Raw genomic sequence first — 23,863 nt, forward strand, 5'->3', positions numbered from 1 at the left:
TAAGATGCGTGACATATTTTACAAATTTGCATTTTTTTTAAATTAGTATTTTTTTTTTAAATGAGTTAACGTAATTAATATTTGTATAAAGCTCACAGTTTGCATGAAGCAGGAACAGAAGGATCTCTTTTGTCAGGCAGCAGTCTTTGATTGATTGGCGGGCATGTAAGACTACATGTCACAGCCAGGCGCGACATTTATTCGATTTTAAAATCATACAAAATAGTTTGTATCCCTCTTACAGTTCTTTTACCCATTTTATCCCCCCTTCACACTCTTCTGCATTTCTTCAGTCTACAAATTGTTTTTCGGTCTTCCCCCGTCCACGTGTCAAAATTTTGACACATTCTAAATTCTCAGCACATATGACTACATACGGTAGCACATTTCAGCCATTGTTAATCATTCACAGTAATTGATCGCAAACAGAAATTTATTGTAACCATGTTTATATTCCGAACCAAAAAATTACCAAGTTGTAAATTGTAGACATCAAACCCGTTTCAAGATTGATACGATTTGTTAACCTCCTGTGCAATTGCTCTAAATTTTCAAGAAACAATTATTCTTACTAAGTAAGTATAAGTTAAATTAACAAATGTAAAATATACAATTTTTAAAGTCCAGGAATTTAATATAAATAAATAGTTTCTAAATATATTTATATTTAATAGTGTTATGCACGAACGCGCGAATACTTAACCAATACAATTAAAAGTAACTTATATTATATATATAATTATGATACAACATTAACCTAATATATATTATGTTATTAATAAAATAATTTTAATAATATAACTATAAAATTTTTACATTGTTTTTTTAATTTTTTTCAGTATAGTAGTATATCTTAAATTTACTATTTTTACTTTTTTTTATAGATTCCTTTTAAAGACAAGATAATCAAACTATTTAAATGTGATCCATCACATGTGATTCATATCATCACGGAAAATAAATCCTCCAATTGTTTAAATTTTGATATGGATGCAGAGCCAACCACCAGTAACAAAAAAAACGAAAAATACAATACAAATAATCAACGTTTGATAGCCGAAAATGGCGGCCGTTGTATGAGTACACAAGCAATGCAATCGCTCTATGATTTTCGACAGAATAATTTGCTTTGTGATGCAATATTGAGATTAGAAGATGGCGGTGTCTTCCCGATTCACCGAGCTATACTTTCAGCATGCAGTACTTATTTCAGGTTTATTTTTAATTAAAGTACCTGCTTGGATTTGTAATTAAATTATTTTATGTACAAAATAATTACGAATATAAAAATAATAATTATTTTTTATAAAAATAATTGTAAAAAATGAAAACATTTTTAATAATCTGTTATTTAAATTTGTCATAACTTTTTATAATAAGCTTACTAATAAATATCATGCTGACTGATATAATTTTTATTACTTAATTCATTTTAGGGCATTATTTACAACTACATTGCATTCTCGTGAAAAAACCGATGTTCTTCTACCAGGTGTAACAAGTCCAATGATGAATCTTCTGCTGGAATACGCATATTTACGATCTATTGATGTAAACCGTGAAAATGTATGTGAACTGCTGACCACGGCGGATTATTTAAGCATTGTAGGTGTGCTTGATCTATGCTGTGATTACTTGAAAGATAATTTAGCGCCGGAAAATTGCATCGAAGTGATGAGATTTGCTCGTCAACATTTCTGCAAGAAACTAGAAAATGACGCTTACCGGTATATTGTGGGACACTTCGTCGAGGTGTGGTTAGCATAATAATTTATGTATAAGTTGTTTCTTTACAATCTAATCGCTCATTTTTCTTGATTCACATTAGGTGTCACAGAGAAGCGAAGAAATTTTAAATTTACCTATTGAAGAACTGAAACCGTTAGTCGGTGCCGATGAATTAAATGTTAAAAGTGAGCAGACAGTTTGGGAGCTAGTTTTGAGATGGATAAATCATGATCCAGAATCTAGAAAAGATTATATTGTCGATTTAATGAAAAACATCAGACTCGGTCTCTTAGATACGCAATTTTTTCTGGAGAATGTCAAGGATCACCCTTATGTCGTGGGCAATGATGCATGCAGACCCATCATCATTGAAACTCTGAAATTCTTGTATGATTTAGAAATGATAACTCAGAAAGATGGAGAAGTGCCAACGCCAGAAATTGCGCGACCTAGAGTTCCGCATGAAATTCTATTCTCTATTGGTGGATGGAGCGGTGGCTCTCCGACAAATTACATCGAGACATATGATACAAGAGCAGATAGATGGATTCCGGTAGTATTAAATATTTTGCAACATTTTTAACAATTTCAAGAAATCTTGGTCCTTCTTATGGCAGGAGAAGGAATATATTTTTATCAAAATTAATTTTTAATTTAACTTAAGCTAATTTAATTTTAACTAGTTAATTTTTTGTCTATATAATTTTTAATGTAACTAAAGTATAAATGTCAATAATTTTAATTTTATTTAGTTAAAAATTTATTTAATTTATTCAATCTTGAGTATTCCTAAACTGTCCCCAAAATTGAAAAAAATGACCATTTTATTAAAAAAGTTTTAACAATCTTCTTGTGTGAAATCTTGAGTCTTTTAGATTGAAGAAACAGATCCAACTGGGCCGCGAGCTTATCATGGACTCGCAGTGGTTGGTTTCGACATTTATGTTATCGGAGGATTTGATGGCGTCGATTATTTTAATAGCTGTCGTTGTTTCAACGCGGTGACCAAGGTGTGGCGAGAAGTTGCTCCCATGAACGCCAGAAGGTTAAATATATTTCAAAGAGGCTAGTCACTAGTCTTACAATTTAAATAATTTCAATTTTATTGTTTATTTATTTAATAAAGGCAGATAAGAAGTAGTATTCAAATATACAAGTGTATATATCTAATTATTTTTAAATATACATTTTCTAATTATCTAGTCATAAAGCACGTGCAAAAAATTGTATATAAAAACATATAAAAGAAATCACAACAAGATTGATTATTAGTTTCAACCTGACTGGCCGAAACTAATAATCAATCTTGTTGTAATTTCACATCCACTGGCGAAACGAATATTACTTTTTTTGATATAAAAGAAAATTACATGTAGACAGTGTACAGATTCAAACCACTCTCGTGGAAAAATATTAATAAATTTACGAAAAAACTATTGAAAATTATTGAAAAATTATTTTAATCCAATATTGTATACTATTAATTTTTTTCAAGATCAACGGTATTTTTTCATAAAAGCAAAGTTGAGTGCAAGCAATAAAAGTTCGTATAACAATTTTTTTATTTATCGCAGATGTTATGTTAGTGTCGCAGTCTTAAATGATCTAGTTTATGCAATGGGAGGATATGATGGATATCATCGTCAAAAAACTGCAGAACGTTATAACTATAAAACAAATCAATGGTCTCTTATTGCATCAATGAATGTGCAGAGATCTGATGCAAGTGCAACGACATTAAACGGTACTATTTAATTTATCTCTGTTTATTTATCTATCTATCTATCTATCTATATATCTACCTATCTATTTTATCTTATTTTATTTATTATCCTTTTAATTTACAATTTAATAAACATAATGCTTATATTGATTAATTTTTTATATGCGTAGATAAGATATATATTACTGGTGGTTTTGATGGACATGATTGTTTGAATACAGCCGAAGTATATGATCCTAGTACCAACCAGTGGACAATGATAACAGCAATGAGGTCACGTAGGAGCGGAGTGTCGTGCATATCTTATCACGGCTGTGTTTATGTTATTGGTATTAAGACATGTACCTATTACAAAAGAAATTTTATTACGACATTTATGCTATTTACGCATTAACGTGTTTATATGCACTAAAAAACAGCTTAAAAATTATTAGTAATTCTAGATTCTAGACGATAGTTACTAAGCTTTGGTAAAATAATTTCAACTAAATATTTGATTTATATAATTAAATATTTAATAATGGTTTGGTAATCCTTTAGTAATTAATATTACTATTACTATTACTATGTTTGGTTACTCTTAATATAATTACTAATTATTACTAAATATTAAATACTAAAGATTTCAGTAAAACAGTTTAAATTCAGCATAATGTAATTATAACAAAGTGTTTATTAGTAAACGTTTTATTATTATTATAATAATTGTTTATAGCAATTATATATTTTAAACAATATTATTACTGAATACATTTCACAAATCTATCCAGGTTTTTTTAGTGTATGTCCGAAAATGCGTTGTTTATGAAATATCGTCGTTTTTATAAAATTAAAATTTTAAGTTAAAATTTGAAATGTAACTATTTAAACGTAATTTGTGATTAGCTAGCTTTAGACCTTTATATCCAAAAACTGTTTTTTTTAATAAAAATCTACAAATAAATATTTTATTTAATTTTTTGAAAACATTCTTGTTATATTATTTTGATTTCCAAATTTTAAAACACCTAGTACACACACACACACACACACACACACACACACACACACACACACACACACACACACACACACACACACACACACACACACACACACACACACACACACACACACACACACCACACAACTAAATTTTTTATTATGTTTATTTTAAGTTCTGTCATAACAGCTTTTTATTGCAATATTATTTACAATATTATTATTATTCCATTTATGAGAAAACTACAAATTTTTGTTTATGAAGGCGGTTTCAACGGCATATCTAGAATGTGCAGTGGGGAAAAATATAAACCTTCTACGAACAGCTGGAGTCATATTCCCGATATGTATAATCCGCGTAGCAACTTTGCCATTGAAGTAATCGACGATATGATTTTTGCTATCGGCGGTTTTAATGGTGTTACTACAACATACCAAGTGGAATGTTACGACGAAAAAACAAATGAATGGTAAATAATCCTTTATATTAAACTATTTTATTATAACTAACTTATATAGTTATATAATTTATTAAAGAAATATAATATAGCTAATGCTAAAAATAGTTTACTAGCTTAGTGCTACAAATTTTGTAACGTAATAATTAAATGTCTATATAAAAATTTTAGTAACACATTTAATAGTTTCTGTATGCAATCTGTTTACAATTTGTTCACAATCCATACATTTATTTTTACAACTAATAGGTATGAAGCTACAGACATGAATATATGCAGATCAGCACTGTCAGCCTGCGTAATTATGGGTCTTCCAAATGTATATGATTATATTCACAAGCATCGTGAACGCCTAATGGAGGAAAAGCGCCAAAAGTTATTGGCTCACGAAGTACGTCGAAATCAGCAACAGCAACAAGAACAACAGCAGACGAGACAAACATCGCAACTCAATCAAATTATACCTCCACCACCACCTCTACCACGTTAATAAATGAAATGATAATCGGCGCCGTTAAAATCAAATATCACTATTACGTATTTGCTTACAGCTGTATACATCTATTTTATTAATTAATTTGCAATGCAAAATTTTGAATTATTGCCAGACGTAGCATAAAATAGCTATCAAAAGAATGAAAGTCAATTGATTCATTATTAATATCACATTAACTGTTTACATATTTGACGATGATTATTTTTGTCTATACTCACAAAAAAAGATTTATTATATTTTTATAATTTTCAGACTGCCATTTACTCATCTTTGTTACATTAAATCTTTTTTGATAGCAAATATTTCTATTAAACCTTTTTACAATTTTATACATGCTATATATGTAATACTGTCAATGATGTTAATACCATAAATGATTAAAGTAATTAACAAAGAACTAATTCAAAATAATTCATTCTTTTTTTGTTTTAAAAATTGATGTCAAATTAATTATTGCAATAATAATACTCAGAATAGTAACATAAATTAGAGTATAATTGCATTGTAAATATAAAAAATGCAACCAAAGCAAATAATAGCATGAACCAAGAAATAAAAAAATAAAAACAAAATTTTATGAGATAATAATTTCGTAAACATAAAAAATTGTTTTGAAAAAAATCTTTTGACGTTACCTAAATACGGTGTTGTGTAATTCAATGCAATAATGCATGTAAATAAAATTACAAGAATTTGTACAAAAGAGTTGTTCACATTTATTTATAAGACATTAACTTAATCCGTATTACGTATTTCATGTAAGTGAAAGTCGATTGCACAAATTACGTCAGTAATTGTCTATAATTTAAGTAAACTATAAATAAATTAATTTGTAAAATAACAATATGTTCTCTAGTGACAATTTTTTCAGAATTCTTTATACTTTTTCAGAATATTTACATAAATTTTATAACTCTTTCAGAAAATTTTTCAATTTTTTGTACGAATTAGAAAAATTTCAGAAATAATTTTTAACAAATCTGAACATGCTTTATATTTCAGATCAAAAGAATATTTAAAATAAGAATATTTAAATCAATTTAAACTAAAATATAAATATTTTCATTTAACATATTGGCACAGGTACTGGTCAAAATACTTCCTATTTTATATCTCATAAATTAGCAAAACAAAGTAAATAGAAACAATTTAAATAATATTTTTATTTATTAATCATTTCGAATTTTTACAATACACAGAGCATTGTAAAAATTATTTTCTGCAATAGGCTGACAATTGCAGAAAATATCAAATTTTTATAATACACAGAGCATTGTAAAAATTATTTTCTGCAATAGGCTGACAATTGCAGAAAATAACGAATTTTAACAATACACAAAGCATTGTAAAAATTATTTTCTGCAATAGGCTGACAATTGCAGAAAATATCGAATTTTTACAATACACAGAGTGTTGCATAAAATATCGAATTTTTACAATACACAGAGCATTGTAAAAATTATTTTCTGCAATAGGCTGACAATTGCAGAAAATATCAAATTTTAACAATACACAGAGCATTGTAAAAATTATTTTCTGCAATAGGCTGACAATTGCATAAAATATCGAATTTTTACAATACACAGAATGTTGCATAAAATAGCGAATTTTTACAATACACAGAGCATTGTAAAAATTATTTTCTGCAATAGGCTGACAATTGCAGAAAATATCGAATTTTTACAATACACAGAACATTGTAAAAATTACTTTCTGCAATAGGCTGACAATTGCAGAAAATATCGAATTTTTACAATACACAGAGCATTGTAAAAATTATTTTCTGCAATAGGCTGACAATTGCAGAAAATATCGAATTTTTACAATACACAGAGCATTGTAAAAATTATTTTCTGCAATAGGCAGACAATTGCATAAAATATCGAATTTTTACAATACACAGAGTGTTGCATAAAATATCGAATTTTTACAATACACAGAGCACTGTAAAAATTATTTTCTGCAATAGGCTGACCATTGCAGAAAATATCGAACTTTTACAATACACAGTGCATTGTAAAAATTATTTTCTGCAATAGGCTGACAATTGCAGAAAATATCAAATTTTTACAATACACAGAGCATTGTAAAAATTATTTTCTGCAATAGGCAGACAATTGCATAAAATATCGAATTTTTACAATACACAGAGCATTGTAAAAATTATTTTCTGCAATAGGCTGACCATTGCAGAAAATATCGAATTTTTACAATACACAGAGCATTGTAAAAATTATTTTCTGCAATAGGCTGACAATTGCAGAAAATATCGAATTTTTACAATACACAGAGCATTGTAAAAATTATTTTCTGCAATAGGCTGACAATTGCAGAAAATATCGAATTTTTACAATACACAGAGCATTGTAAAAATTATTTTCTGCAATAGGTTGACAATTGCAGAAAATATCGAATTTATACAATACACAGAGCATAGTAAAAATTATTTTCTGCAATAAGCAGTCAATTGCATAAAATATCGAATTTTTACAATACACAGAGCATTGTAAAAATTATTTTCTGCAATAGGCCGACAATTGCAGAAAATATCGAATTTTTACAATACACAGAGCATTGTAAAAACTATTTTCTGCAATAGGCTGACAATTGCAGAAAATATCGAATTTTTACAATACACAGAGCATTGTAAAAATTATTTTCTGCAATAGGCTGACCATTGCAGAAAATATCGAATTTTTACAATACACAGAGCATTGTAAAAATTATTTTCTGCAATAGGCTGACAATTGCAGAAAATATCGAATTTTTACAATACACAGAGTGTTGCATAAAATATGGAATTTTTACAATACACAGAGCATTGTAAAAATTATTTTTTGCAATAGGCTGACAATTGCAAAAAATATCGAATTTTTACAATACACAGAGCATTGTAAAAATTATTTTCTGCAATAGGCTGACAATTGCAGAAAATATCGAATTTTTACAATACACAGAGCATTGTAAAAATTATTTTCTGCAATAGGCTGACAATTGCAGTAAATATCGAATTTTTACAATACACAGAGCATTGTAAAAATTATTTTCTGCAATAGGCTGACAATTGCAGAAAATATCGAATTTTTACAATACACAGAGCATTGTAAAAATTATTTTCTGCAATAAGCAGACAATTGCATAAAATATCGAATTTTTACAATACACAGAGTGTTGCATAAAATATCGAATTTTTACAATACACAGAACATTGTAAAAATTATTTTCTGCAATAGGCAGACAATTGCAGAAAATATCGAATTTTTACAATACACAGAGCATTGTAAAAATTATTTTCTGCAATAGGCAGACAATTGCATAAAATATCGAATTTTTACAATACACAGAGTGTTGCATAAAATATCGAATTTTTACAATACACAGAGCATTGTAAAAATTATTTTCTGCAATAGGCTGACAATTGCAGAAAATATCGAATTTTTACAATACACAGAGTGTTGCATAAAATATCGAATTTTTACAATACACAGAGCATTGTAAAAATTATTTTCTGCAATAAGCTGACAATTGCAGAAAATATCGAATTTTAACAATACACAGAGCATTGTAAAAATTATTTTCTGCAATAGGCTGACAATTGCAGAAAATATCGAATTTTTACAATACACAGAGTGTTGCATAAAATATCGAATTTTTACAATACACAGAGAATTGTAAAAATTATTTTCTGCAATAGGCTGACAATTGCAGAAAACATCGAATTTTTACAATACACAGAGCATTGTAAAAATTATTTTCTGCAATAGGCTGACAATTGCAGAAAATATCGAATTTTTACAATACACACAGTGTTGCATAAAATATCGAATTTTTACAATACACAGAGCATTGTAAAAATTATTTTCTGCAATAGGCTGACAATTGCAGAAAATATCGAATTTCTACAATACACAGAGCATTGTAAAAATTATTTTCTGCAATAGGCTGACAATTGCAGAAAATATCGAATTTTTACAATACACAGAGCATTGTAAAAATTATTTTCTGCAATAGGCTGACAATTGCAGAAAATATCGAATTTTTACAATACACAGAGCATTGTAAAAATTATTTTCTGCAATAGGCTGACAATTGCAGAAAATATCGAATTTTTACAATACACAGAGTGTTGCATAAAATATCGAATTTTTACAATACACAGAGCATTGTAAAAATTATTTTCTGCAATAGGCTGACAATTGCAGAAAATATCGAATTTTTACAATACACAGAGCATTGTAAAAATTATTTTCTGCAATAGACAGACAATTGCATAAAATATCGAATTTTTACAATACACAGAGTGTTGCATAAAATATCGAATTTTTACAATACACAGAGCATTGTAAAAATTATTTTCTGCAATAGGCTGACAATTGCATAAAATATCGAATTTTTACAATACACAGAGCATTGTAAAAATTATTTTCTGCAATAGGCTGACCATTGCAGAAAATATCGAATTCTTACAATACAGCATGTATAATTATAAATAAATTATGAGCCTCATATATAATTTATATATAATTTATATATAGACTCCGTTGTTCTTGTTCTTTTATATATGAAACTATATTTGACTTTATATAACTATATATATATCTACATATGATTACTCAACTTCAATAGATACAATCAGATATGACCAGATATTATTATATATAATCATATAAAGCATTTGCAGTTCTTGAAATATAACCCGGCAGGAACAATGGAATCTATATATAAAAATATATACATATAATATATATAAATTATATAGAAATTATATATGATTCCCATATATAATTTATATATAATTATATATGCTAGTATATATAAATTATATATAATTATATATAATTGTATATAACATCATATATAATTATATTTAATAATTTTTTTATGGTTTATCAGTGTATTTATTTCACTGACAATCAGTGAAATAAATACACTGATCTTTCAGTGATTATACACTAATAAAGTAAAAATTACTGAAAGACAGTGAATATTCACTGATTATCACAGTTAAAAAAGTTTTTTATGGCTGTGTTTATTATTCTCTTTTTCTCTCTTTTTTCTTCCCTTTCAGCACATAATCGAGAAACAGCCACCATAATTTGAAGGTTCTTTTCTACTAAAAAAAATACGTATACATATATACATATTATATTTCTACTTACTAATTTATGGAAAAAATAATGTCTTAGATTGTCTAGATTATATGTATAAGTTTATATATACATATAAGTAAGTATTTTCACATGTTCGTACATAAAAGGACGTATGTATCTAAATATGTGTGTGTATGTGTGTCTGTGTGTGTGTGTTATTTGTAAATTTTATTTATCTCTCCCTCACTTTTTTTGTGTAAGTAATGCTTTTCTTCTTTTTTTCCGTACGTTATACAAAGTTCTAATAATTTAAATAATTACTCATAATAAATATAGTATACGAGTAATAACTAATAATTTTCTAGAACTATGTATAACACAAGAAAAAAGAGAAGGAAAGCATTATTTATATAAAAAAAAAGAGAGAACACACACACGCACGCACATGTAAATCATACATTTTTATATGTACATACATAACATATAAAAATAAATACATACATATAAACACATTATTAGCAACGTTATTGGCTATTTTGTTGTTACCTAATATTCTTCCTTATTTCTTCTCTGTCTCTCTCTCTCTCTCTCTCTCTCTCTCTCTCTCTCTCTCTCTCTCTCTCTCTCTTTCTCCTTTTTCGATTTTTCTTTTATCTATTTACTGTATCAATTCTTTAATTTCTTTCTCTCTCTTTTCTTCTCTCGGTATCTCTAGTCAGTCTAATTAATCTTTAGAATATTTTTCGTTTTCACTATCAAAAGACAAAAATTATATTATATAATATTCAGAAGAAAACATTACTTATACAAAGAAAAAGAAAGAGGGATAACATACACACATACATATATATGTATATATATGTATATACATACTTATATATTTATATATGTACATACATACATCTAAGAATACACACACACACACACACACACACACACACACACACACACACACACACACACACACACACACACACATATATATATATATATCTTAAACAAATTATAATTAATGTATGTTAAAAAGAGTGTTATTGTCAAATTGAGAGAGGAAAAGAGAGAAGTGAATAACATTGTGTAATAATATATATATATATATATACAACATAATTTACTTTATTTTCACTTTTTCTTACACTTCCTTTTTATTTTTCCCTTTGGTGATTATTTTTTCCTTTGGTGAACGAAGGCGGGCGGTATGTTTAATAAATTGCCGCGTTTTCGGAAAAGTCTCTATGTTCTCCTCGCTGATGCTCTTTCTCTCTCTTTCTTTTTACTTGCCTAAACTATTCTTCCTTTAGTTCAACTTCAAGTAAAATATTTCTTTCTCTTTTTCTTTAATAACTAAAAATAAAACATGACACAAAGTACTGACTTATCTCAAAAAACTTATTTTCTTAAAAAAATGAAATTTTATGTAATATACTTATCTGATTCTATAACGCACGGTACGTTAACCAATTTCCAAATTCGGCACAGCCGTATTTTCCTTTGCAATATAATACACATACAGAAACACAAATAATTCGCTATTAACCTCGCGCACGTCATTAACTACGAACTGTCGTATCATCGCCGTGAAACTTGTAGCGGATTCGACCGTCAATCATTTACGTGGAAAAGCGATGACAAAACGTGCATTTCTCGGATCTACACGACTTTTCTTATAAGAGATTATTATTATTAATCGTACGATTTATAGACATATTACTTAATATTTATTTATTTTTTACTCTCGCAAAGCGAATAACAGCGATTTATCATCATATCAATATACTTATAGTATACATCAACACTTTATAGAGACCTGTCACAGGTAAATCTTAATGCCCTCTAGTGTTAAATTCATGTAATGGACATCAACGACGATGACGTATCTTAAATGAAAAATGAAAAATTTGGTATTTGCGTCAAAATATCTCCACTCGTAGGGCACGTAGAGTAAAAATAAAAATAGTTTTCTTATAGAAATCAAACCCAAACTTTCGATTGAGCTTAGTTAGAACTCGATCGGTTTAGTCGTTATTGAGATCTGGTAATTTCAGGTGCTCGCAAGTCGCGTACTCGCGTATAATACACGGGGCGGTCTCGCGCTGCGCGTTTACTTGGCGCGAGACACTACCGTATGTCTCTTGATACGTATCAGTAACCTGTATCTTTTGCAACGACCTGTAGGCAAGGAAAGTCGGAGCAACATAGAATGGAAAGTGCTTGGCGGCAAGGTCTTTGATTTACGCGCCCTCTGAATAAGAAGAGCAAGGTGAAAATTACTTAATGACTTGTTTCATGTTTCAGGACTTTCAGGCACAGTATACAAGTAGCGAATCTGTCGGCATTTTTGATGTTGGTGAAGCCAAAAATCGGATATGCATCTGTAACGATAAATTAGAGAGAAATTCAACTTGCTGTAAGCGTTACGTTTTCTGGTTTCACATATCGAAGAGAGTTGCGCTACTGTATATTGTTCAGGTCTGTCCACTCACTCCAGTCCAGTCTGTGGTGGTCTGTGGTACGCGTGGTTGTATGTGATCATTCATGATGCGTGTTTACAGGATAATTAAAAAAAGCTACTCATGCTGTGAATCGCTAATTATGAGTCATCATGTGTGCGCGCCGCATTGAAACAGATGACGTACTGACACGTTCTAGACACGATGTTTATAAATAATGAAATTTCATTTAGCAATGGACAGCGATAGAGCGTATACAAAACAGCAGTAGTTAGTAATCTTCGCCACGCCGCCACGCCGGTTGTCCCGTTCCTGAGTCGAGTCAACGTATGTATCGTGGAACGTGTGTATTTGTAAGCGGGGACGTGTAATCGCTAGGTGGCCGTGCCGTTCAAAGTTAGAGAGGTGAAGGGTCAAATAGTGCTACGAAACGCGCCTGTCGATGCCGCGATGGTGAGCTGAAGTGGTATCGGGACGATGGCGAAAGTCGTGAGAGACTTCGACTCGGTGCCTACGGTTTTGTTGTGCGAGCACTGCTCTAATCAAACGTTCAAGCAAACTCAAGACTTCGTCAGGTAGGTCCATCTGCTTACGTCGATCACTCGCGATCCTTCGTTTTACCGATTGGCAATTCGCTTAGCGTCGACACTTTTCCTATAATTTGTCGACAATTTGCAGATATCTTAAAATGACATGAACATCTATGTGTTGTCAATAATGACATATTATATAAATGCTAGAAAAACAACATTACAGTATTTAGACGACAGGATTGTATTGTTTCAATAAGTATAGTTTTTATAAATAACGTGACAATGCACATTATTTTACAATTTATTTCAGGCATTTGAGAGATCAACATTGTTCTAGAGAAGGTGGATCTTTCGTATGCCTCTATGGCTATAATGGGGTATGCACTAGTCTTCCTGTGGAAGGTGTTTCTGATAAAGATTATATAGCGCATGCTACTAAGCACGCAGTTATGCAACAACAACGAAAAAGCAATGGCCAGTTATCCGAGGCAGGCTCGGGATGGACTGTGTATTCCGCCACGCAAAATCTACCTGCGGTTCTAAACGATCCATTTAAAGGAAAACAGAGTAACTTTTTAACTCGTACCTGGGGAGATGGATTTGTGGAGAAGGTGGATATTCCAAAGAGTCCATATCTTCCTGAGATCACAAAGCAACATTTTGAAATGTATTTGAAAAAAATTGCAAGGGTAATTATTTATGCATTATAACATTTATTACACTGAGAGAAAAAGACAAATATTGAGAACCATTTTTATTTGTAATGAATAACCATTTACTTTTACACATAGGGTAAAGGCATATAATATGGAATACTTGATTTTAAAAGATTGCCAAAAATAAAGAAGTGGTTTTGTTTTTAGTAAAATAAACCTCAATTTACGATAAAAGTAATTGAAATACTTGGTTTTTAATATTTTTCTTTTCTTTTTTAGTGTAATAAGTGTTATTTTTAATAATTTATTATATGCTTACACTATTTTAGTAATAATCTGTATTTTATATTTGTTTTTTCAGAGATATCGAAAACATTCACGTATGAATTCAAATGCCAATAAACCAACTACTCCAAATGAATTACTCCAAAATTTTCCAAATCTTAAGAAAGTAAAGTCATTGGGTAAGATATTCTAATACTTATATTGTAATAGATACTGAAAAAAATAAAACTAAGTAATAGGAATATAAATTGAAATAAATATATATTTTTTTTGTAAAATATAATTTTAAATTTTATTTCGTATGCAACATGTTTTACTCTTTAATTTTAATACTTAAAAGATGAATCTATTATTATATATTTATTAAGTTAATTACTTAAGGTATCTAATCTACTTAAGGTAATAATACAAAAATTAAAAACCTGGCTAAAGTAATATTTTTTGCAACTAATTTTTTTAATATTTTGGAATAGGAGGAGAATCTCTTAGTTAATTTAATAATGTATTTAATATTATAATATTACTAATCTAGTTTTGTTTTAAGTGATAATGTTGGAAGTCTGAATGTAACGATACGCAGTTTAAATGAATTAGAAAATAAATAAATCACTAAGATCCGTTTATTTGCCTATTTTTACTTGAACTGTTAAAAAATCAAATGTGTTACACAATTATACATAAGTTTAATTAGTCAGCCTTTTTAAGCTTTAATGTTGAATAATTTTATATTAGATTTTAAATGATACAGTGATAGCTATAGTAAACTTACAGCTAATTTTTCTTGATTTTTAAAGTTTAAAAAATTATGTAATTACTTTGTCATTAAAAAGTGCTGTATGTTTTTTTTACAGATCGGGTGCAGTTTGATTTAGCTAATATTCCAAAAATCTTCTTAATTCCAAACTTAGATCTTTCACAAAAAGATAATTTTGTTGCTGTATTTCCATTTGCAAAAGATGACCTTTTAACTCAAGAACGTAATTACATGCAGATTGTTATGCATGTAAAACAAATGCAAGAGGAGGTATGATTATAAACGTAAGAAAAGAGAGAATGCATTCAAGGGTTTAAGTCTTGCTGACATTGTATATCTCAAAATTGTTATAAAAATAAAAATATATACTATAATCAAAAGTTTGTTGTAAAAATGATTATATATGATGCATCTTTATAAAAATTCCAAACTTTCAATACTTGTTAAATTATACAAAATATGTTGTAGCTCAGTCACTATTTGGACATTGTGGAAGTTCGAATAGCGGAACAAGTCGCATCCAAATCTCAAGCTTTTTTCCATGCAATGACGTCTCATGATGTGCTTATGGAACAACTCACTCAAACTATTACGGTTCTACAAGCACTTAGGAAAAATATTCATGAGGTTGATAAGCATCTAGTCAAGAATTCTTTAGAAATTTTACGGTATGTTATATCTGATTATATTTATTTATTTTAAAAATACATTAAATAAGTATTTTTTAAAGAAATGTGAAAACAAAGTGAAATAAATAACACATTGATACAACAAATTGATAACACATTTATTTTTAGTTTACATGTTGCATCTGCGTTGAAGATGCAAGATAGTATTGCATTTGTGTTGAATTGAGAATGAAAATGATTGATTAATCATTTTTGTTACCTAACTGTTATTAAAAATTATAATAAAGCATTATATTTGTTTTATATAGGTGTTCTTTTATCTACCCGTGTGTACAAGGATGTGCAAAACGCGATAATCAAACACAGATACATGTTTATATATATTTTATTTGTATTTTTGTATTCAACGCAGATGTAACACAGATGCATACATGTAGCTTTAATTATTTAGCTTAATAAATTTTTTTTATTTAGCTTGGAACGCGCTAGGTGTAATAGATTATTGGTTAGAGAGAAATTAAAACTCATGGCAACCGTACATCAAAGTCAACCTATGATACAATTATTATTATCTACGCCAGATTATGTGGCCGCATTAGATCTTATTTCTACGACGCAGGAGATTCTCTTGCAAGAACTGAATGGTATACATAGCTTTAGGTAAATAGAAATACCGATGAAACTATTTTTATTATTTATTTGCAATTCTTATCCATATAAAAATTATTAAAACGTTTACAATTATTATATTACTTAGACATTTAAGTTCTCAACTTACTGAAATGGAGAAGCTTGTGGATAAGATGCTGTCAACTGAATTTCAAAGATATGCAACAGCGGATCTCAATAGACCTTTGAGTGGCGAGAATACTATCTTAGATGGCGTAAGTACACACCACCTTATATCTCTAATTTGTAGCAAATTTCCATATATCTTTTCTCAGTGAGATCATTTGTACGTCTTTGGTGTTACAGGATAAACTGGTCTCCATTATTTCTGGTTTACTACGTCAGAAACATTTTCAATTTGTGGATACATACAAGGAAGAAGCTGTGACCACTGTAAGAGCCTTAACGAAGCAACGGGTGATAGAAGCTCTGGCGGCGAGTGATTGTTGTAGCGATCAGCAAGCGGCAGCTCTCGAAGTCGGAGGTCTATCCTTGACAGAAAGATTAACTTTGCTCCACAGTACTATACAGTCTTTCACATTTCTTCTATTACGAGTTAAGGTATACGATCTAACAAAAAATAATCTGCGTGTTGTATTCTATTTTTATTATCTCCTGTTTTATATTTACTGTAGAGATTTTTAATTTTTTAATATTATATATTTTGTGAACTGAGCATCAAAATTGATATTAAAGTTTTTAAAATATTAACTACAAATATAAAATCTATCTATTATAAAAATAATTGATTTCAGTTATTAATGTATTGAGATTGTAATAATTATTATTTTTGAACTGTATTTTTATGGAACATTCAGTGGATATAGAGCATTTTACATTATATATATGTATATATATATATATATATATATATATAATAATAATAATTAAATATCTTATTAGGCAGTTCATGATGTAATGAGAGACACTGCGGACTTGTCAGCGGGACGTTTATGTGACGGCTCATTTGATGAATCAGTACCTGATCGATTACTAACTCGAGAAGAACATTCGCGAGTGATCACTAAACTCAATGATATGATTACCTCTATTTGTGATTATTGTCACGAGCGAATGGGAAATCTACTTTCAGCTGGAACAAATGAGAAGGATAAATTCCACAATGATAAAGACAAGATAATTGCTGATATCTCGCTGAATAAATTAGAGGATAAAGATTGTCAAACGTGGAATGATAAGAGCTCTTGGTTGAGTGAACGAGCAACGGCCACTCAAGTTTGCCAATTAGCTAATATGGTTGAAGAATTTACATATGCTTGCGAAAAACTTTGTGGCAAACAGTGTACTGCGTTACGATCAGCATTTAAAGTAATTATTGTTTGTTTAAATTATATTATTATAACATTTACGTTTATTAACAATCAGATTCTGTCAATATACAATTGCAATCATTTTTAACAGGCACAAGCAAGTAAATTTGTACAGCGCTTTCATAATGAACGCAAAACTAAATTGACGTTACTATTGGAATCTGAAAGATGGAAACAAGCTGATGTACCATTAGAGTTTCAATCGTTAGTAACATATGTATACGAAAAAAAGTGTTTTCCGCTTAAAATATCCATGTGTGAGGATGACGTAAAGAATGAAAGTGTGGAAAATTTTATCACAGTTGGTGATGAAAAATTTGCTGTTGTTGGAACTGCCCTGATGCTTATACAGATGATACATGAGTATTGCAGGTAAAGCCAGATTGCAAAGCTTTGTTTACTAAATCTTGAAAAGTGTAACATATAATATGTATTTCTTTTCTAGGACTGGTAGTGAATTAATTGCCTTGTCTGGAACCATAGGAAGACAACTAGCTGAATTGTTAAGACATTATAATTCTCGATGTTGTCAATTAGTTCTGGGTGCGGGCGCAATGCAAGTTGCAGGCTTGAAAACCATCACAAGTACGATTCTCGTATTGGCAGCGCGAAGTCTTAAACTTATATTATGGTTTATGCCTTTTGTCAAGGCACATTTTCAAGGTAATTTAATATACCGAATCTTTATATTAAATATAATTTAAAAATATATAATTAAAAAATATAATTAAAAAATATAATTAAAAAATATAATGGCAATAAATGCAAACATGTAAAAATTTACTGAATATTCTACATGCGTATTTTTATATTTAGCACTCACAGAGCAAAATCCTAGTCGAGGACTTATTGGCACATCTGCTATTAGTGGAGGAGTAGCTTTATTAGATAGCGTTGAAAGAGACATTCGTGCGCATGTTCGTGAAATCGAGGGAAAAATCCTCACCATTGTTGACAATTTGTTGGGTGGACAAATATCCAAATGGACAGCCAGACCACCAGTGCCATCAAAATCTTTCCGAAATATTTCTAGGTAAGCATTATGATCAGTTATGATATTATTACAGTCGGACCTCTCATTTAGCATAGCCACCGTACCAAATCCTATCTAAAAAAAGGCATGTAAAGTCGATTGCTCGCATTTCTCGAAGATCATTGTCGTCGCTTTTCCGCGATGCCAATTGGTTCTCTCGCTGCGCTTACTTCGTGTTGCAAGAGTAGCTGTCATTGCAATTGAATTTTGACAGCTGTCAAATTTGTATAAATATTATCTATACATTTATTGTTGTAATTTATTTTTAAAAGGTAAAAAATAAAAAGTTAAGTAGCGCGCGCGAAGCACGCGTCTGTGGTGTCTAGTGGTATCGCGTCTGTGGTGTCTAGTGGTATATAAACTTGAAATATTTTTTATATTCTTTGATAATAATGGTATAAATATTTATTTTAAATATTTTTATAAATGTTTATCATAATTTTTTTAATACCTGACAAACTCGGACATAAAAATATGTACAAATAATTTAGCTTCCGAAACGGACCAATCTCCAATTTAGTTCAAATTTTGGAAATTTCATTTAGTAAAAAAAAACATGCAAAGATTTTTGGCGACTCAAAAAAAATTTTTTAAATGTCGGTAAGTAGGAAATCCATAATTTGTAGACAAAAATTTAAATATGTGTGTGTGTGTGTGTGTGTTTGTGTGTGACCACAGCGAAGCAATGTCTTCGTTTACTTTTTTTATGGGTGTACTTGTAAAATGAGTAAGTGTTAATTCCGTTACCAGACATTGTATTGAAAACCTGCAAACACATGTGAACTTTACTTCGTTTGCAGTGTGCACATGGGTTAGCGACTTGGATGGGGTGCGTGCGTGAGTGAGTGAATGAGTGAATGAGTGAGTGAGTGAGTGAGTGAGTGAGTGAGTGAGTGAGAGTGAGTGAGGAGTAAGTGAGTAAGTAAGTGAGTGAGTGAGTGAGTGAGGAGTGAGTGAGGAGTGAGTGAAGAGTGAGTAAGGAGTGAGTGAGTGAGTGAGGAGTGAGTGAGGAGTAAGTGAGTGAGTGAGTGAGTGAGTGAGCCAGGAGTGAGTGAGTGAGTGAGCGAGGAGTAAGCGAGGAGTAAGCCGGGAGTGAGCGAAGAGTGAGCCGGGAGTGAGCCGGGAGTGAGCCAGGAGTGAGCGAGTGAGTGAGCGAGGAGTGAGCGAGGAGTGAGCCGGGAGTGAGCCGGGAGTGAGCCAGGAGTGAGCGAGTGAGTGAGCGAAGAGTGAGCCGGGAGTGAGCAAGGAGTGAGCCGGGAGTGAGTCGGGAGTGAGCGAGGAGTGAGCCGGGAGTGAACCGGGAGTAAGCCGGGAGTGAGCCGGGAGTGAGCGAGGAGTGAGCCAGGAGTGAGCCGGGAGTAAGCCGGGAGTGAGCGAGGAGTGAGCGAGTGAGCGAGCTGGCGAGAGAGCGAGGAGTGAGCGAGGAGTAAGCCGGGAGTGAGCGAAGAGTGAGCCGGGAGTGAGTCGGGAGTGATTCAGGAGTGAGCCAAGAGTGAACCAGGAGTGAGCGAGTGAGTGAGCGAAGAGTGAGCCGGGAGTGAGCGAGGAGTGAGCCGGGAGTGAGCCGGGAGTGAGCCAGGAGTGAACCAGGAGTGAGCCAGGAGTGAGCCAGGAGTGAGCCGGGAGTAAGCCGGGAGTAAGCCGGGAGTGAGCGAGGAATGCGCGAGTGAGCGAGCTGGCGAGTGAGCGAGGAGTGAGCGAGGAGTGAGCCGGGAGTGAGTCGGGAATGATTCAGGAGTGAGCCAGGAGTGAGCCAGGAGTGAGCGAGTGAGTAAGCGAGGAGTGAGCCGGGAGTGAGCCGGGAGTGAACCAGAAGTGAGCGAGTGAGTGAGCGAAGAGTGAGCGAGGAGTGAGCCGGGAGTGAACCGGGAGTAAGCCGGGAGTGAGCCAGGAGTGAACCAGGAGTGAGCGAGTGAGTGAGCAAAGAGTGAGCCGGGAGTGAGCGAGGAGTGAGCGAGGAGTGAGCCGGGAGTGAGCCAAGAGTGAGCCAGAAGTGAACCAGGAGTGAGCGAGTAAGTGAGCCGGGAGTGAGCGAGGAGTGAGCCGGGAGTGAGCCGGGAGTGAGCCAGGAGTGAACCAGGAGTGAACCAGGAGTGAGCGAGTGAGTGAGCGAGGAGTGAGCGAGGAGTGAGCCGGGAGTGAACCGGGAGTAAGTCGGGAGTGAGCCGGGAGTGAGCCGGGAGTGAGCCGGGAGTGAGCGAGGAGTGAGCCAGGAGTGAGCCGGGAGTAAGCCGGGAGTGAGCGAGGAGTGAGCGAGGAGTGAGCGAGTGAGCGAGCTGGCGAGTGAGCGAGGAGTGAGCGAGGAGTGAGCGCGTGAGCGAGCTGGCGAGTGAGCGAAGAGTGAGCGAGTGAGCGAGGAGTGAGCGAGGAGTGAGCCAGTGAGTGACTGAGTGTGTGAGTGAGTGAGTGAAAAAGGGTGCAAGGAAGGGAGCAAACGAGCGAACGTAACTAGATAAATATGTAGCTAGGTAGCTAGGTAGCTAGGTAGCTAGATAGCAGTAAGTATGCAAGTAGGTATGTATGTTGGTATGTATGTATGTAGGTAGGTATGTAGGTATGTATGTATGTATAATTAAACTTTAAATTTTTTTATTTAAAATTGCAGAAGACGTTTAATTAATGTAAATGAAAGATAGAGAAAATCAAATTACAATTATTATTATTTTTAAAGTAAAAAGTTAAATAGCGCGCGCGCAGCGCGCGCTTGTAATGTTCTAGTATGATAAATGGGAGGTTCGTGTTAGCGCCGCTCAAAACAGGGCTGTACGTACATGTTGTGTGGAGGTTAGAAAAATGTGGAGATGTCGGAAACGCGGGATGATTTCTTCGGCAGCTTGTATGCCAACTCGGGAAACAAAGACTTTTCGGGTAGCGGGGGGTTGCGGAACCGTAAGCGAGCCTCGTAGCTCGCCTCCACGCGTATTGTTAGAATGTGGTTCTTGCATTGGCAAGTACGTAACTACGATGTACGGACCTGATGCAGACGACTGCGCATCGTGTACGCGCAGCGATTGTGATCACGTGGTATACTAAAACTGAGGTTTTTAGTATGCTAAATGGGAGGTCCGACTGTATTATATTATAATATGTACTTCTAATACACGTCTTGTAAAATGTCATTTTTTTATTTGCAGTTATTTAATGAAACTTCATGAAGCTGTTTCTGGAATTTTGCCTACCATCGAAGTACAATCTCTTTATCGTACAGTAAATTCGTCATTCAAGGAGAAGCTTAGAGAGCAACTGGTTAAGATGAATATAGTGAACAATGGTGGTCCGCAACACGGCGTGGTTACGTCGGAACTTACGTTTTATCTTGAAGCCTTAAGAAAATTAAAAGTTCTACCGAATGAAGAATTAAATGATAATTGGATGAGTGACATATGGACTAGATAACATGCAGAGCGTGTGATATATTGTATTATAGAAGCAATGAAATATTATAGAATGAGGTGACTAAAAAGAAAAACCTGTGCATTCGTCTTCCTTTGTATTATTTATTATATCCAAGATATGAAACATATGGTAGTAATGTTCATCAATTATCCGATAAATTTCATGAAAAACTATTATTTACATTGAATTTTGAATCATTATGAGAACATTTTAAAGATTAACACTTTAATAACAAAAAAATAGTTAAAAAATGATTAATTATAATAAATATGGTGACATTTTGTTAATATGATATGAAGAGAAACAGTGGACAAAATGTTTCTATAAAATAAATATTTAATATCGAGGAAAGAATTTGACAAACGCTAATTACAGCTGATTTTGTATTGATCCAAATAATATAGATTTTTAAAAGTATATCATCAAGCATGTTTAAATTATAATTTGTGAATAGATTATGTAATTTATCTTCTTCTCGAGTACTTTTACTAACCTACTAGTGTTCAAACAGAGTTGCTGTATAGTAGAGTATATACATATAGAGTATATACCTATATATTATTATAGATATATTTATAAGAATTTTTTGAGAATATTTTTTTCAGAAGTATTGACGAAAAATTTGTAGAGAGAAACAGCATCTATTTATTTGTAATTTAACATTATATTTTGCAGATGTTTCGGTAATAGGACCAAATGTTATAACTTGTAAATTTTTTGTATAATATATTTACTATACATATTTTTGAAGTTGTACATAAGTTACAGTTTCTTTAAAAGTCTTTTTTTTTTCATAATAAAAGTCTAATTAAATTGTGTGGCATACAATGTACATACAAATAAAACAAAAATAGCAAGTATTTTAATTATTATGTATCTATTATTTAAATCGATTATGTAATGATTATGTGATTAATTAAAAATAAAAGTAGTATGATTTGTGCTCCTAAAAAAATCACAACAAAATGTATGTGCTGTTCATTCTAAGTTCTGTAGAAAAAATGCATAATAACACCATTGTTTTTTGGGATTTGTAATGACTTTTATATAATTGTTAATTTATTATAATAATTATATATTGAAGACAATGTGTTTTTCAAATTGTGAAAAATTTTCGATTGTATTTTAGAAACTATATGTTCGCATGTAATAATTTTTAAAATGTTGAATCTTATCACGGGTTGTAAGATGCATTCCTGATTTTATCTAGTCCAAGTTGTACACAACATAGAAAGAAGAGATATATTATAAAGGAAATAATTGGTTTATAAATAAAATTGTGAATTATATAAGTTATGATCTAACGGAGATGTATTAGCATTGTAAAGCTCTGAAAACATTTTTTTTATATTACAAAACAATTGGAACTAAATGAAAGTATTCAAAGCTGATTATCACAAAATATCTACGCAGATTTTTATACCAAGACTGATAATCTTCCGTTAGATCATTGCGCATATAATGAATGACGCAGGCAAACGATTAATGCAAATGTAAATTATTATGTCTTTTGTCTTGTACTATTATGCATAATGTATTCTGAACATTAACATAAAAAATTGATGACACTACAATTGAAAATAGTATAATTAGTTACTCGAATAAACATTTTAAAATGCCTACCAAATTTTGTAATCTAAAATTGGACATT

General features: G+C 31.5%; 2 protein-coding genes across 4 annotated transcripts; both read left to right on the forward strand.

The window, feature by feature from the left end:
- The first annotated feature begins 76 nt into the window (after positions 1-76).
- LOC105833900 (kelch-like protein 10) lies at positions 77-6,089 on the forward strand. 2 transcript variants are annotated; one of them, XM_036282984.1, is made up of 9 exons: positions 709-717; positions 885-1,213; positions 1,437-1,752; positions 1,829-2,281; positions 2,604-2,773; positions 3,303-3,472; positions 3,622-3,792; positions 4,698-4,902; positions 5,140-6,089. In XM_036282984.1, the coding sequence occupies exons 2-9, from the start codon at positions 987-989 to the stop codon at positions 5,378-5,380; spliced, it is 1,953 nt and encodes a 650-aa protein (XP_036138877.1). In that variant the 5' UTR covers positions 709-717; positions 885-986; the 3' UTR covers positions 5,381-6,089. The 2 variants fall into 2 exon arrangements, with proteins under 2 accessions (XP_036138878.1, XP_036138877.1); XM_036282985.1 differs by having other exon boundaries at positions 77-1,213; positions 3,622-3,780.
- Positions 6,090-11,624: 5,535 nt separating this feature from the next.
- LOC105839495 (vacuolar protein sorting-associated protein 54) lies at positions 11,625-23,242 on the forward strand. Of its 2 annotated transcripts, XM_036282858.1 has the most exons (14): positions 11,625-12,945; positions 13,029-13,501; positions 13,770-14,148; positions 14,477-14,579; positions 15,252-15,424; positions 15,623-15,822; positions 16,258-16,443; positions 16,541-16,667; positions 16,759-17,013; positions 17,356-17,781; positions 17,875-18,155; positions 18,229-18,446; positions 18,600-18,816; positions 21,951-23,242. In XM_036282858.1, the coding sequence occupies exons 2-14, from the start codon at positions 13,404-13,406 to the stop codon at positions 22,210-22,212; spliced, it is 2,925 nt and encodes a 974-aa protein (XP_036138751.1). In that variant the 5' UTR covers positions 11,625-12,945; positions 13,029-13,403; the 3' UTR covers positions 22,213-23,242. The 2 variants fall into 2 exon arrangements, with proteins under 2 accessions (XP_036138751.1, XP_036138753.1); XM_036282860.1 differs by lacking the exon at positions 11,625-12,945 and having other exon boundaries at positions 13,412-13,501; positions 13,799-14,148.
- Positions 23,243-23,863: the final 621 nt, after the last annotated feature.

The sequence above is a fragment of the Monomorium pharaonis genome, chromosome 2 (assembly GCF_013373865.1).
Source record: "Monomorium pharaonis isolate MP-MQ-018 chromosome 2, ASM1337386v2, whole genome shotgun sequence".
In the NCBI taxonomy this organism is placed as follows: domain Eukaryota; kingdom Metazoa; phylum Arthropoda; class Insecta; order Hymenoptera; family Formicidae; genus Monomorium; species Monomorium pharaonis.

Excerpts from the sequence above, each read along its gene's own strand:
- LOC105833900 (XM_036282984.1), top strand. The coding sequence starts at position 987 with ATGGATGCAGAGCCAACCACCAGTAACAAAAAAAACGAAAAATACAAT. Across the intron at positions 1,214-1,436 it reads GCATGCAGTACTTATTTCAG|GGCATTATTTACAACTACAT; the intron begins GTTTATTTTTAA and ends AATTCATTTTAG. Across the intron at positions 1,753-1,828 it reads TTGTGGGACACTTCGTCGAG|GTGTCACAGAGAAGCGAAGA; the intron begins GTGTGGTTAGCA and ends GATTCACATTAG.
- LOC105839495 (XM_036282858.1), top strand. The coding sequence starts at position 13,404 with ATGGCGAAAGTCGTGAGAGACTTCGACTCGGTGCCTACGGTTTTGTTG. Across the intron at positions 18,156-18,228 it reads ATGATACATGAGTATTGCAG|GACTGGTAGTGAATTAATTG; the intron begins GTAAAGCCAGAT and ends TTTCTTTTCTAG. Across the intron at positions 18,447-18,599 it reads TGTCAAGGCACATTTTCAAG|CACTCACAGAGCAAAATCCT; the intron begins GTAATTTAATAT and ends TTTTATATTTAG.